General features: G+C 40.1%; 1 protein-coding gene across 1 annotated transcript in view; it reads left to right on the top strand.

Moving 5' to 3' along the window:
* Window positions 1-2,704: 2,704 nt before the first annotated feature.
* Window positions 2,705-14,774, top strand: part of LOC110489724 (heparan-sulfate 6-O-sulfotransferase 1-B) — a 100,993-nt gene continuing 88,923 nt past the window's right edge. Inside the window, exon 1 of the mRNA XM_021562515.3 lies at window positions 2,705-3,503. Within this exon, the coding sequence (XP_021418190.1) occupies window positions 2,986-3,503 (518 nt within the window). The 5' untranslated portion in view covers window positions 2,705-2,985. The remainder of the gene's footprint in view (window positions 3,504-14,774) is intronic.

Raw genomic sequence — 14,774 nt, forward strand, 5'->3', positions numbered from 1 at the left:
TATTTATCTTGTTCCTTTGCACCCCAGTATCTCTACTTGCACATTCATCTTCTGCACATTCTACCATTCCAGTGTTTCATTGCTATATTGTAATTACTTCGCCACCACGGCCTATTCATTGCCTTACCTCTCTTATCCTACCTCATTTGCACATGCTGTATATAGATTTTCTTCAACTGTATTATTGGCTGTATGTTTTTTAATTTAATGTGTAACTCTGTGTTGTTGTACAGTATGTGTCGAACTGCTTTGCTTTATCTTGGCCAGGTCGCAGTTACAAATGATAACTTGTTCTCAACTAGCCTACCTAGTTAAATAAAGGTGAAATAACATAAAATAAATAAATAAAGGTAGCGGTTTTATTTATTTCATTTAACCTTTATTTAACTAGGCAAGTCAGTTAAGAACTATCCTGGCAAGTTAGTTAAGAACAAATTCTTATTTACAATACTGGCCTGGCCAGACCCTGACAACGCTGGGCCAATGGTGCGCCGCCCTATGGGACTCCCAATCACGGCCGGTTTTGATACAATCGAACCAGGGTCTATAGTGACGCCTCTAGCACTGAGATGCAGTGCCTTAGACCGCTGCGCCACTGATGCCTGTTGCATCACACATTGGATGACCACTAGCAAGTTATTGGAGCTTTTGAATATTTAAAAAATACAAAGAGTTGCAGCTTTAAGTGTGTGATGTATAGCCAAGTGGTGTAGCCTACACACAAACCACCAGAGTAAGGTACAGGTATCAATATATCTGGGCAAAAAGTATGTATATTTCGTCTCTGTGATAAGCTACATGCCCATACCATAATCATAAGTAGAGTACAAATCTCATCCGTATCACATCAAGAAAGCAATTTGCATTTGAATTAGAAGAAGTAAGAATACTATAGGCCTAATCTGGACAATCTATGGATGTGTTACATTCTTGGTACATAAGAACTGCATGATTATGACGGCAATAACTATTTCACAAAATTACTTGGTTTACCCAAAATCCTGTTCGGAGGATTGCGGATTTAATGCTTAGTCACTCCTGACTCTGGGAATAATCCAACCAGGATTCGGGAAAACCAGGGAATTTATTGAACATTCCAGGAATTGTGCAACCCTATACATAGCCCTGGGAGTAATATAGCACACTGTTTTGTGTGTCTGAGGTAAAAGAAGTATCGCCCCCTTCTAATGCACCCATGTAAAACACCTACCTTTTACATACCTGAAGCTTCCAAGGTTTTCTGCAGGTTTGATCTTCTGGTTAACATTCTACTACCGTATTGATAATCATTACTCTCATTTCGGTTAAATTTTTGTTGCTTGATACAATAATTTCAGAGACATTATTACAGTGTATCCAGGTAAACATTATACCTTGTTAAAACAAATTTCATCACATGCCCGTTGAAACTGAGGGGATAATTTTTGGAATACAATTATACAATACAGTGAAATTATGTAAATCCGGGGATTTGGCCATAAATGCACCCTCAAAATGTTGTGGTGTATGACACCACTGTTTTTCACAGTGAAGTGTTTCATTGACATTAGACCTACAAATGCTTGTTGTTTGATGAAGATAATTACATATTTTGTCACAGTGCCTTTCATTGAGTACGTTCACATGAACATTAATAATTTGATATTAATAAACTGATTATGGCAGTAGGCCGAGTATGGCATTAGTCATGTAAACACCTTACTCTTCTTATCTTAATCCGTGTAAACTCATAATCGAAGTAAGCATACGTTTATTAAAACACCTGGTTTTCTGAGCAATCTTTTGAAATAATAGGACATGTAAACGCTTTAATCAGAGTTAGAGCGAAACATTTAATCTGCGCACGAGCAGCGCGAGTTTCCTTCTTTTGCGCGAGTGAAATTAGTTCGGAGAAACTAAAAGTAGGCATTTAAGAAATAGTTTTCACATACAAACCATAAATGTCTGAACTCCGCACCGCAAAAATAACATGGTTGCTGTGGTACATTTATTCTGATTGGCAATTTTCTGCATCAGGTGGCCTGATTTGAGATGTGTCGATGCAAACAGGATTATTAGGGCAATCATTCTTCTTGCAAAGCATGTAAACGTTAAAATCGAACTATTACTATTCACATCGTATTATTGTGTGCATGTAATCACACTCATTGTATTCATTCCTTATTCCTTTGTATTCATTCCTTAGGATAAATTAGACACATTAGACTAATTATAAAACACATTGTAGATACCATATATGATATAGAATATGTTGTTAATTCAGTTTATAATAGTAATTTAATATGGTGTTAGAGACAAGGAATTCCACTGTGGGCGTTGTATTGTAAACAAATAATTACACGTGTAGGCCTATAGGTAGGTTTTCTTGCGTGTGTGAGATGAACGTAAATGTGTGTTGAGAAGTGGGTGTCGCTGTGCATGCTGGTCCTAGAGCAACAGAACAACCGGGTTTTCACTGGTTACCACGGCCACAAAGTGATAATTGGCTATATTATTTAAAATAAATGTTGGTCTTAATTTGAGGTTAGGCATAAAGTTAGCAGTGTGTTTAAAGTTAGGGCTGAGGTTAGGTTAAGATTTGAAAATCAGATTTTAAGAAGATAAATTGTAGAAATGGGCGGGATTTATGATTTTGTGGCTGTGGTAACTAGTGACGACCGAACAACAGTGTAGAGGGGGAAGACGATTCGAATGCTGCTTACTTTGGTAAGAAGCGAACAGTTCTTCTGCAGGAGCTGAGAGTGCTGTGACTGTCGGCGTACCAGGGTTCAAAGTTGCTTCTGATCCGCAGCTTTGGGATTTTGCCAACTCGGATTGAGGTTGCTCTGTGAAAGCGGGCGAGATACAATGTATCCAAGCCTGCTCTCTCATTGCTCCCTGGTCCTCTGACGAGCTAAAACCCCACTGTCTATGGAGGGACAAACGAAGAGCGCAACGCTCAGGTACCAAGTACCCCCATTTCGGTTATCTGGGAGATGGTAACAAATGAACGGCACTGGAGGGAACATGGTTGAGAGGACCAGCAAATTTTTGTTGATCGTCGTCGGATCCGTCTTCTTCATGATGATTTTATATCAGTACGTGGCTCCTGGGGTGATGAACTTCGGGTCTCCACAGGGGTACCTCGCCGAGGACAATATGGATATTTTCCCCACTCCGGATCCCCATTATATAAAAAAGTACTACTTCCCTGTCAGAGACTTGGAACGCACCGTTGATTTCGAGATCAAGGGTGAAGACGTGATAGTGTTTCTTCACATACAGAAAACTGGCGGAACCACTTTTGGCAGGCATCTAGTGCAAAATGTTAGACTAGAAGTCCCATGTGATTGCAGACCAGGGCAGAAAAAGTGTACATGCTACCGTCCCAACAGAAAGGAGACCTGGCTGTTTTCGAGGTTCTCCACTGGCTGGAGTTGCGGGTTACATGCAGATTGGACCGAGCTCACAAACTGCGTTCCTGGAGTGCTCAACAAGAAGGAAAACAAATCGAAAAAACTGAGGTATGTTGTTTTGACATTCCGTTTGCCATCTCATCAGTGATGCCGTAGGCTATATTCGAATAAAGAGCCACACAACCACAGCCTATGCTGTTGACCCTATGCCCCACTCAACCCAGCGGGCGGTGTAAACACGGGCAATCTGCTCCCAACTGTGAAGTGAAAGTGGAAAATTACTGCGTTATCAACAGCTCTTGTAAACACCGATGGGATTCCTGTTCTGTTTTAAGTGGTTGCAATATCACACCAGGGTACATGTTCACATCGGTGTCCTCTGGAGTAGAAAGTACACTTTTGCCACCTTTTTATCATGACATTATAGGCTACTTAAATGTGTCTATTTCTATGACTACATTATTTAGCACACTGAACAATATAATGATTCTCTACGGTTTTATCACATTGCTGTAGCTTACCTGATGGATTCACTTGACTTCAAACCTTTGTTGTTCATGGAGTGCTGCAAAAAAGCACACACATACCATGAATTCACACATTTTAGGTTTGGACCAGATATGGCCCACCCCATGCTTCATAAATGCCCGTTTTCACCTCAGTGTTGTTGAGATGTGTGGCACAGGCCTGGCTGCAGTGCAAACTTTGCAGTTTTTTTTGGGAGGCTTTGTTACACTCTAGCAACTTCCAATGCTATTTTGACAACAGAGACCCTCTGCAGAATTCTTCCCATTCATTTGGGTGGTGCGAGGGTTTCCCTCTGAGTGCGGGTCTCCTGGCACATGGTACCACAGTAATCAGCATGCTCCCTAGCTGTGGACCACACTATTATGGGTGTAGTTTCACCTATCACTATGCTTCCAGGGCCATCTTTGTAGTAGTTTTAATGGCCAGAGTCCCAGTGCTGGTTTCGTTTAGCCTGGTGAAAACCAAGTTCCACATTGGGGCTTAACAATCACTAATAACCTAGTTAAATTTGCCTAGTTAAATACGTTGTTTAAAAAAAAACACCTGTCCGTTATGTTACTATCAAATCATCATACAAAGTTAGGTAACAGAATGACGGAACAAACGGTCGTTCTGTTACGAAACTTTACATCTGCGCTGTTCTTCAAGTAAATTTGTTTTTGTTCAATTAAAAGATCTATGCACAGCGATTTTTGAACTTTTACTATCGAAAAGCGATATCCCAAGTATAAATACAGTAAAGTACACACACTAAAGGGTAAAAAAAATAATGTTTTTAACAAAAGAGGGGGGGGGGGGGTTTAGACACAACTGCAAACTTCTAGGAGTAGGGCATTCAGGGAGTTTGTCTAATGGTAATACTTGATGTCATCGGCCTTCCCCCTTCCTTGAGGAACAATGGAGAACAAAAGAGGAAAGCCCCCCCCACTTGTGCTATGTCATGACTTATCTGGACCACCTATTGAGATGTGCCTTGTGTTAATTTTAAGTAAATGAGGTGAAAAGCAGACTGGAGTGCCATTATCTTTGCAATCATTGGTTTTTGTTTGGCATACCTACATTTTTTTTAAAGTGAAAAATCTTGAGTCTCGGCATCACTATGCTACCATGAAATTGCCCTCATGCAGTATTATGAAAGTTGAGCCACAGTTTTAGGAGCGCAGTGGTTTGGAACATAGAATTGTGTCTGGGGTAATCATTCAAAAGGCATGCCGCATGCATGTTGCATACCCGTGTTTCCATGGCCAGTGTTAGTTGCCCTGATTCAAGGTCTCCTGACATGCTGTCAAATATACATGGCGGTGAACAGTAATACATTTGGTTAGTTTTATTTTGTCGTGGCAGACGGAGCCAACATCTGAGATTGGTTTACTGTTTTTTCTATGTACATTTCCATGTATATTGAGACATTCATATCTTAGAAATGCTTATTATATGTGTATGGCAAAAAAAATTGGAGCTCTATTTCCTGGGGGTGTTTTCATCTCTACCGTTGACCATTCAGTGTGAGTGATTGGCCTCTTTCACTTATATGAGCTCTGGATACCACTGACTGTTGTTGTTCTAGTCTCTGATGTGCCTGTATCACGGACGCATTTTAATAACGACTATATCCCTCCTTTCCCAACCACCGTGAAAAACAAAGCCCTGGATTGTGAGCGCCCCAAAAGACATGAAAAGGGGCCTTTTTAGAATGCGGCACAATGGCCGACCATCACGGATGGTCCACCACAGGCTATACTGATGGAAATTGGGCATTTCATGGATGATTATGTCCAATCACTGGCTGAGAAGGGGGTAAAAATACAAGCTCAAGTGGTCTATTGCTGCACACTGCTGGCTGAGCGCATCAATTATGTCCTGAAGCGCGGGTCTAATCTGGTTCTGCTGCCAGCAAAGCCTCATAGTTATTACAGATGTGCATCACAACCTGCAGCTCTGACCAATAGAGCCACATCAACAATTATCCCTCCCACCCACCTCTCTGTTTTTAACAACATGGATTGTGTGAGTGAGTTGGCTTACCCTTTGGCTTAATGAATGCACCACGTATTAGAAACCTGATTACGGTCCCCTCTAGCAGCTCATATTTTGTATTATATTCTACACAGCATGACATGTGCATCTAGCATATTCATTATCAGACAGCTGCCATTACATTTCGCTTCAAAATAGACACATGATTATCTGTGTGGTAATGTGAAGTAAACATGAGCGTGATGTTTAGGTACCTCAACCTCATCATTGCTGGGTTTGAGGGACTGGTCACAGCCAGGGCATGCTATTCATGCTATTCACCAACAGCCTTGGTTTGTCAAATGATTGCCTCGCCTGGTTTACGAACTACTTCTCTGATAGAGTTCAGTGTGTCAAATCAGAGGATCTGTTGTCCGGACCTCTGGCAGTCTCTATGGGGGTGCCACAGGGTTCAATTCTTGGACCGACTCTCTTCTCTGTATACATCAATGAGGTCGCTCTTGCTGCTGGTGAGTCTCTGATCCACCTCTACGCAGACGACACCATTCTGTATACTTCCGGCCCTTCTTTGGACACTGTGTTAATTCTTGCTCCTACTTGAGACGCAGACGTCTCAAGTAGGCACCTGGAAATGCAAATGCGCTACGCTAAATGTACTCGTTAAAACTCAAACGTTCATTAAAATATACATGCAGGGTATTGAATTAAAGCTACACTCGTTGTGAATCTAGCCAACAAGTCAGATTTTTAAAATGCTTTTCGGCGAAAGCATGAGAAGCTATTATCTGATAGCATGCAACACCCCAAAATGCCTGAAGGCGACGTAAACAAAATAATTAGCGTAGCCGGCGCTACACAAAAACGCAGAAATAAAATATAAAACATTCATTACCTTTGATGATATTCTTTGTTGGCACTCCTATATGTCCCATAAACATCACAAATTGGTCTTTTTCCCGATTAAATCCGTCCATGAATGCCCAAAATATCCATTTGTATAGCCTGTCTGCATCACGAAAAAAGCTCTCTTCCAACACGCAACGTCATGTTTAAAAATTATAGAAGTTGCCTATATTCTTTGACAAAACACTTCAACCTACTTTTATAACCCAACTTTAGGTATTTGTAAACGTTAATAAGCGATCAAATTGATCACTGGGCGATCTGTATTCAATAGCAGCTACAAAAGAAAACAGTGTCCATTTTCCATCTTCCAAAATCGATTGAGGTAGGCTGGATGGAATCACGGATCTATTTGTAATGTCTCAAAGGATTTTTGTCAATGAAAATGACGTTTTTGGCGACATCGTGTGGAAGCTGTAGGAATTGCATCCGTCTCCATATTAAATTTGGTTTCCTTTAAATAATCCATGAAAGGGGCGCATGGATACTTTTTTCAGATTTCAGTGACCAGTTTTTCTTGCGCTTTTCGATGAAACACACGCTCTGTTATAGTCACAGCCGTGATTTAACGTTTTAGAAACTTCAGAGTGTTTTCTATCCACACATACTAATCATATGCATATACTATATTCCTGGCATGAGTAGCAGGACTCTGAAATGTTGCGCAATTTTTAACAGAATGTTCGAAAAAGGAGGGGGTAGGATAAAGAGGTTAACAACCCTCCAGGCAAGCTTCAATGCCATACAACTCTCCTTCCGTGGCCTCCAATTGCTCTTAAATACAAGTAAAACTAAATGCATGCTCTTCAACTGATCGCTACCTGCACCTACCTGCCTGTCCAACATCACTACTCTGGACGGCTCTGACTTAGAATACGTGGACAACTACAAATACTTAGGTGTCTGGTTAGACTGTAAACTCTCCTTCCAGACCCATATCAAACATCTCCAATCCAAAGTTAAATCTAGAATTGGCAACAAAAAATTTTTGGCAAAAAAAGAATTTCGCAACAAAGCATCCTTCACTCATGCTGCCAAACATACCCTTGTAAAACTGACCATCCTACCAATCCTCGACTTTGGCAATGTCATTTACAAAATAGCCTCCAATACCCTACTCAACAAATTGGATGCAGTCTATCACAGTGCAATCCGTTTTGTCACCAAAGCCCCATATACTACCCACCATTGCGACCTGTACGCTCTCGTTGGCTGGCACTCGCTTCATACTCGTCGCCAAACCCACTGGCTCCATGTCATCTACAAGACCCTGCTAGGTAAAGTCCCCCCTTATCTCAGCTCGCTGGTCACCATAGCATCTCCCACCTGTAGCACATGCTCCAGCAGGTATATCTCTCTAGTCACCCCCAAAACCAATTCTTTCTTTGGCCGCCTCTCTTTCCAGTTCTCTGCTGCCAATGACTGGAACGAACTACAAAAATCTCTGAAACTGGAAACACTTATCTCCCTCACTAGCTTTAAGCACCAACTGTCAGAGCAGCTCACAGATTACTGCACCTGTACATAGCCCACCTATAATTTAGCCCAAACAACTACCTCTTTCCCAACTGTATTTAATTAATTAATTTATTTAGCTCCTTTGCACCCCATTATTTTTATTTCTACTTTGCACATTCTTCCATTGCAAAACTACCATTCCAGTGTTTTACTTGCTATATTGTATTTACCTTGCCACCATGGCCTTTTTTGCCTTTACCTCCCTTCTCACCTCATTTGCTCACATTGTATATAGACTTGTTTATACTGTATTATTGACTGTATGTTTGTTTTACTCCATGTGTAACTCTGTGTCGTTGTATCTGTCGAACTGCTTTGCTTTATCTTGGCCAGGTCGCAATTGTAAATGAGAACTTGTTCTCAACTTGCCTACCTGGTTAAATAAAGGTAAAATAAATTAAATAAATAAATAAATTCATGTGTTTTTGCACATCTAATTCAGAACCTCTAGAAAAGTAATGCAAGTACTTCAATCAAATAGCCGATAAGAGTGATGGCATCAATGCCATTTAAATTGTGAATTTGAAAAGAAAGAAATGTCCTAATCACATCATACAGGGCATTCAAAACCTGTCTGTTGTTTTGATCACTATAATGACCCTTTTTTGCAGTTTTGAAAGTGGCTCCAGTAGACTGTGTGTATGCCTCTGATTAATCCTCCTTGTTAGTTATATGTGGGTAATGTGGTCATGTGATACTGATGTAATTCAGTGCAGAGCTCAGACTTTTTTTTAATATCCGCCTTTAATGGATTTCATGGAGGGGGCAGTAACTCATTATGGCCATCATAAAGTCCACAGTAAAGGCTCATTATCGGTGGCCGGCGGGTCCCCCCCCCCCCCCCCCCCACACACACACACACATTTTCTGCGCAAAAGCAAACCTCTTTTTGTTGTTGCTGGTCATAAGACTGTAAAGTCACCAGGGCATCACCTCAAAGCACATTTAAATGAGGAAATCTGTTCCTAAGTATTCCCATGCATAACTAGAGAGGCATATGTGATTTGTAATGTAATCAATGTTTGCCATTTTTCTGGTTTTGTCAAATGCTATGTCTGTTTGGGATTCTAGTGGTCAATTTGCAGTGTACAAATGATTTAGAACTATGTTCCGGCCCCCCGACCATCAGCTCAAGGAAAAATCGGTTGAATGTAATTGGGGACCCCTGGCCTATATGTTATCACACGCACTCATGCATATATTACATAAACACGTGTACTGTACACACACGTGACAGGGGGGAAGAAGGTGATGAATGGGTGCTTTGGAGTTAATCTCCCTTGATGAAAGAGCAGTCTGTGGCATTAAGTTCTTGAAGGCTCTGAATGAAAACATGAAAAAAGATCCCTGAGTGTTCTCACAGCAAAACCTCTCTGGGGAGTAGGATTCTCAGGGTACTCATGAAATATCGAAAGTGCTTCCCTCAAGTATTGGTGTCTTTTTTCCCCCCAAAGTCAAGCTTCATCACCGTTGTGGCAATAACAGCTGCAGTGAATGAGGTCTTGCGAGCCGACAAGTACCTCAAACTAACTGAGGCATGGACCATCACCCTATCTCATCACAAGTATGCTCATATCACCCATGTTAATCTCTTCCATATGTCATGGGTCATTCCACAAGAAAGAGGATTTTGACACCCACCATCTCGGATTGTTCTGAAAATGTTTCTGTTAGAAACAGATAAGATTAGCATTCCTGCAACATTATTTTGTTGAAATATAATTTGATCTCTTGAGAAATTAAGCTAACTGATTGTATGCAAATTTGCCATTTTTTAATTTATAGGATTCATGTAATTTTCAATAAATATATAGTACCTAACATCCGATTTAGACTTTTTTCTAACAGTGAGTAGGCTGACATGAGGAATCCAAAGAAATGGTCAAAAGCCACACAATTAGCTTAATTTCTCAGAGATCAAATCATATTTCAACAAAATAATGTTGCAGGAATGCTAATCATATCTGTTTCTAACTACAGAAATGATTTCAGAACAATCTGAGATGGTGGGTGTCATGGCTTGCTTAAATTACATGGAACGACCCTCATGTTTTCCTAACCTCCTTGTTGCCTTAAGCAGAAATGGGCCCATTTTCTAATCCGCTTGCATGATTAATTATAGAGTCCCTCAAGAATGAAGACAGAGTTGCCCAGGTGTGTCAACGCTTTTGCTTGCATCGGTTTACGTAGGTATGTGAACTTTGGCAGACCGAGTTTCTTTCACATTCTCTCAGATTCTGCAATATGTTTTTTCTAGAATGGCTGTGTCTGTATTTGCGTGGGACTGGGTCAGGATAGTTGTTATATCAATTTTACAGTATATTGCCTAATCTGTGAAGTATGTCCTTCAAAATGCATTCAACAACATTTCCTCCCCCCACAGCACAAATGATTAGTTCCTGGAAAACATCCCCGACCTAGAAACAAGTTTGTGTCTCTACTCTACCAAATTCACTTACAATGGTTGATTATTTGAGCACTAATCTCTTAAGTATCCCTTGGCAACAGACTGTTTGGATTCCCTGTGGGACTGACTGTCTTGTCCTTTGTCTGCCAACAACAGAAAACATAATATTTAGAAAACAGGTACAATTACCCTATAGCCTTTGGGTTTTAATGACCCTCCCCGAGGAAGTTGCTGACACTATTTCAACGTAATTCCCTGTCCTAGAGAGAAAATGCACGTTTAGGTTCCAGCTCTGAAGAATGACAAAGGCTACTTATACAAATTGGGTGTGGGAATTTCCAGGTGGAGTTGATAAACATCAACAAATAGGTCACTGACGGCTTTCGGTGTAGCTAGCTAGCATGCTAACCTAATCTCGCTATTTTGCAAATTTTTATCGAGCGAGCTTATGTTATCTGTTGCATTTTTCCCTTTATTTTTACTACACCATGTTCAAAAGATTAGCCAGCTGGCTCTGGCTGATTCTGGAGCTGGATTTGTCAAACGCATTGATTTATGGAAATATTTGCCACCGATAGAAACCACTGGCCTATCTCTGAAGTCTGATATGTGTTTTTCTACATTGAAATGGACACCTCAAACGTCTGCCGGCTGCGGCCCAGAAAAGCCAAGTCAGTCCATGCTCATGGTTCTCACAGGGGATGTGAAATGATAGGCTACAATGACCTTCTGATTTTATTTTGTGGGTGCCTTTTCATTATCTGTTTTCTAGCTAACAATACACCAATGAAAGCAGTGGAGCATTTAGTGAAGCAAATCTTTAGTGGTCAAAAAACATTAATCTTGGGGGGACTGGGGGAGTAGGTTTGCAAAATGCTATCGTATCATGCAATTATACAATTTTGTAAAATGGTCAGATACTGTTTATGAATTTTTAATACAGACTAACTAAAAAATAAAGGAAAATTGACCTTTGACTGACGTTGCATCTGTTTCTGATTAATATGCACTGCCAGGCTGAAACTAAATGTAGGCTGAAAAAATGTAAATGTCATATAGGAAAAGCCACCTCATTTAAACAGATTTTCGCAAAGTGGGCAGTTCAGATTTGTCACTTCAAGCCCAAATATATCATACTTTGAAAAAAACTTGTATTTATTGATGTAAATAGTTGAGCAACATCATGGAGAAGATCTGGCCATCATCTTTAAGCTTTCTACTGGTGTGGCTGTTTTAAAATTGTCAGTCTAGTCTCTTGCTTTGTCATTTAGACAGACATCAACAATTCTTCCCCCTAGAAATTGAAGTGAAGAATTACAGTTTGTGGCGTTTACCTACTCAACCTGCACACTGAAGAGGATCAGTTTGCTGAAACATTTCTGCATAACTTGACTGCTGCGTGCATTTACAAATTTGGCCTCATGTTAATGAATAGAAAAATGTAATGACCCTAAGAATGTCTTGTATGAACAACGATTCGCTAATGCGCTGGTATTCCTGCAAAGGACAAATGTCGTCTACTAGTCCAGCAGCTCAGACTGTGCAACAACATTGGTGTTGAGTGTAACTACTGCCACAATAGCAGCTTGCCTTTCGCCCAAGTGATGCCATTGTTCCAGATTTGACACTGTAGCTTTTCTTGGAACTGAAGGTGATCTATTTCATCAAATTAAAGGACACTGTATATCCCCCAGATCTGATTATTAGTGAGTGGTTGTGGGGTTGGACATTTTATTGGATGTACCACACTTACCACCTCAGATTTGAATGCTGGTGCCAATAATCATTAATAATCAAATAGACTAGTCACCTTGTATTTATTAATCATTAGGTGACAGATGCTTAATTGATGCAAATATAAAGAGAGACCCTAGTTATTTTGAATAGCATATTCTACCATCCTCTTAATAGAACAGGAATTCAGTAGCCTATTCTAGATGAAGGATAATGTGTTGAGCTAGTAACTACACAATATCACCTATAGAGGCTTGGTGGGATAACGTGCTTGGTGTATTAAAATATAGGCTAGCTTGAGCAATGGACTTGGGCTGATTTTTCAAAAGGGGTCAGGAGGGTACGGGGGATGAGCAGATATAGATAACCTGTCAATTGGGGAATCCTCCTACCCCTGTAATCCTGTTGAAAGGTGTTCCTTAGAGGTAATAATAGCACCGGTGGTTTACGAATGTGATTTAGTGCATGGCTGTGGGACAGGGCCCGGCCAGCGTGTGGCAGGGTATGGGGGCCATGGTTAAGCTACTAATGGGCTGTCTGTGGAGACAAATGAAAAGCCAAAGCCTCTCTGGCTTGCTTTCCCTCTGTGTGCAGTGTTTAGCAGTGGTGCAAATAATACTTTTCGGGATGGTAAAAGGTTTTCAGCAATGGTGGGAAAAGTACCCAATTGTCATGCGTGAGTAAAAATAAAGATACCTTCATAGAAAATGACTCAAGTGAAAGTCACCCAGTCAAAATACTACTTGAGTAAAAGTCTAAAATTATTTGGTTTTAAATATACTTAAGTATCAAAAATAAATGTAATTGCAAACATCTACTTAAGTATCAAAAGTAAAAATCATTAAATTCCTAATATTAAGAATTTACGGATTGCCAGCAGCACACTCCACACTGTGAGTCTGCCATATCAGAGGGATGACCAGGGATTTTCTCTTGATAGGTACGTGAATGGGACTATTTTCCTGTCCTAATAAGAATTCAAAATGTAACGAGTACTTTTGGGTGTCATGAAAAATGTATAGGGTTAAAAAGTACATTTATTTAGGAATGTAAGGGAGTAAAAGTTGTCAAATATAAATAGTAAAGTACAGATGCCTAAAAAATGACTTAAGTAGTACTTGAAAGTATTTTTTACTTAAGTACTTTACACCACTGGTTTTCAGTGTAAACTAAAATGACTAAAACCAGATAAAGCATGTAAAAAGATAATGGAGTATTATATTTTTTAATAACATCATCTTTGAGAACTAACATTCACTGTCCGGGAGAATATAAAATTCCAAAAATGTAAAATTCCATTTCGATGGCTTATGCCTTGTTCTTATGCTATGTCAAAAATGTGTTTAATTGAAGGAAATTAGCTTTGAAACTGACATTTTTCTCTCAGCCCCATGACAAAAGGTGTAGAATTGCAGTAAACTAGCTTTATTTAAATATATGTGTGTGTTATATAATATACATATACAGTTGAAGTCGGAAGTTTTACATACACCTTAGCCAAATACACTTAAACTCAGTTTTTCACATTTATTCCTAGTAAATATTCCCTGTCTTAGGTCATTTAGGATCACCACTTTATTTTAAGAATGTGAAATGAGAGAATGGTTTATTTCAGCTTTTATTTCTTTCATCACATTCCCAGTGGGTCAGAAGTTTACATACACTGAATTAGTATTTGGTAGCATTGCCTTTACATTATTTAACTTGGGTCAAATGCTTTGGGTAGCCTTCCACAACCTTCCCACAATACGTTGGGTGAATTTTGGCCCATTCCTCCTGACAGAGCTGGTGTAACTGAGTCAGGTTTGTAGGCCTCCTTGCTCGCACATGCTTTTTCAGTTCTGCCCACAACTCTTCTATGGGATTGAGGTCAGGGCTTTGTGATGGCAACTCCAATACCTTGACTTTGTTGTCCTTAGGCCAGTTTGCCACAACTTTGGAAGTATGCTTGGGGTCATTGTCCATTTGGAAGACCCATTTGCGACCAAGCTTTAACTTCCTGACTGATGTCTTGAGATGTTGCTTCAATATTGTCACATAATTGTCTTTCCTCATGATGCCATCTATTTTGTGAAGTGCACCAGTCCCTCCTGCAGCAAAGCACCCTCACAACATGATGCTGCCACGCCTGTGCTTCACAGTTGGGATGGTGTTCTTCGGCTTGCAAGCTTCCCCCTTTTCCTCCTAACATAACGATGGTCATTATGACCAAATAGTCTTATTTTTGTTTCATCAGACCAGAGGACATTTCTCAAAAAGTACAATCTTTGTCCCATGTGCAGTTGCAAACCGTAGTCTGGCTTTTTTATGAC

This window comes from Oncorhynchus mykiss, chromosome 15 (assembly GCF_057628025.1).
Source record: "Oncorhynchus mykiss isolate SJ-2025 chromosome 15, ASM5762802v1, whole genome shotgun sequence".
Classification (NCBI taxonomy): domain Eukaryota; kingdom Metazoa; phylum Chordata; class Actinopteri; order Salmoniformes; family Salmonidae; genus Oncorhynchus; species Oncorhynchus mykiss.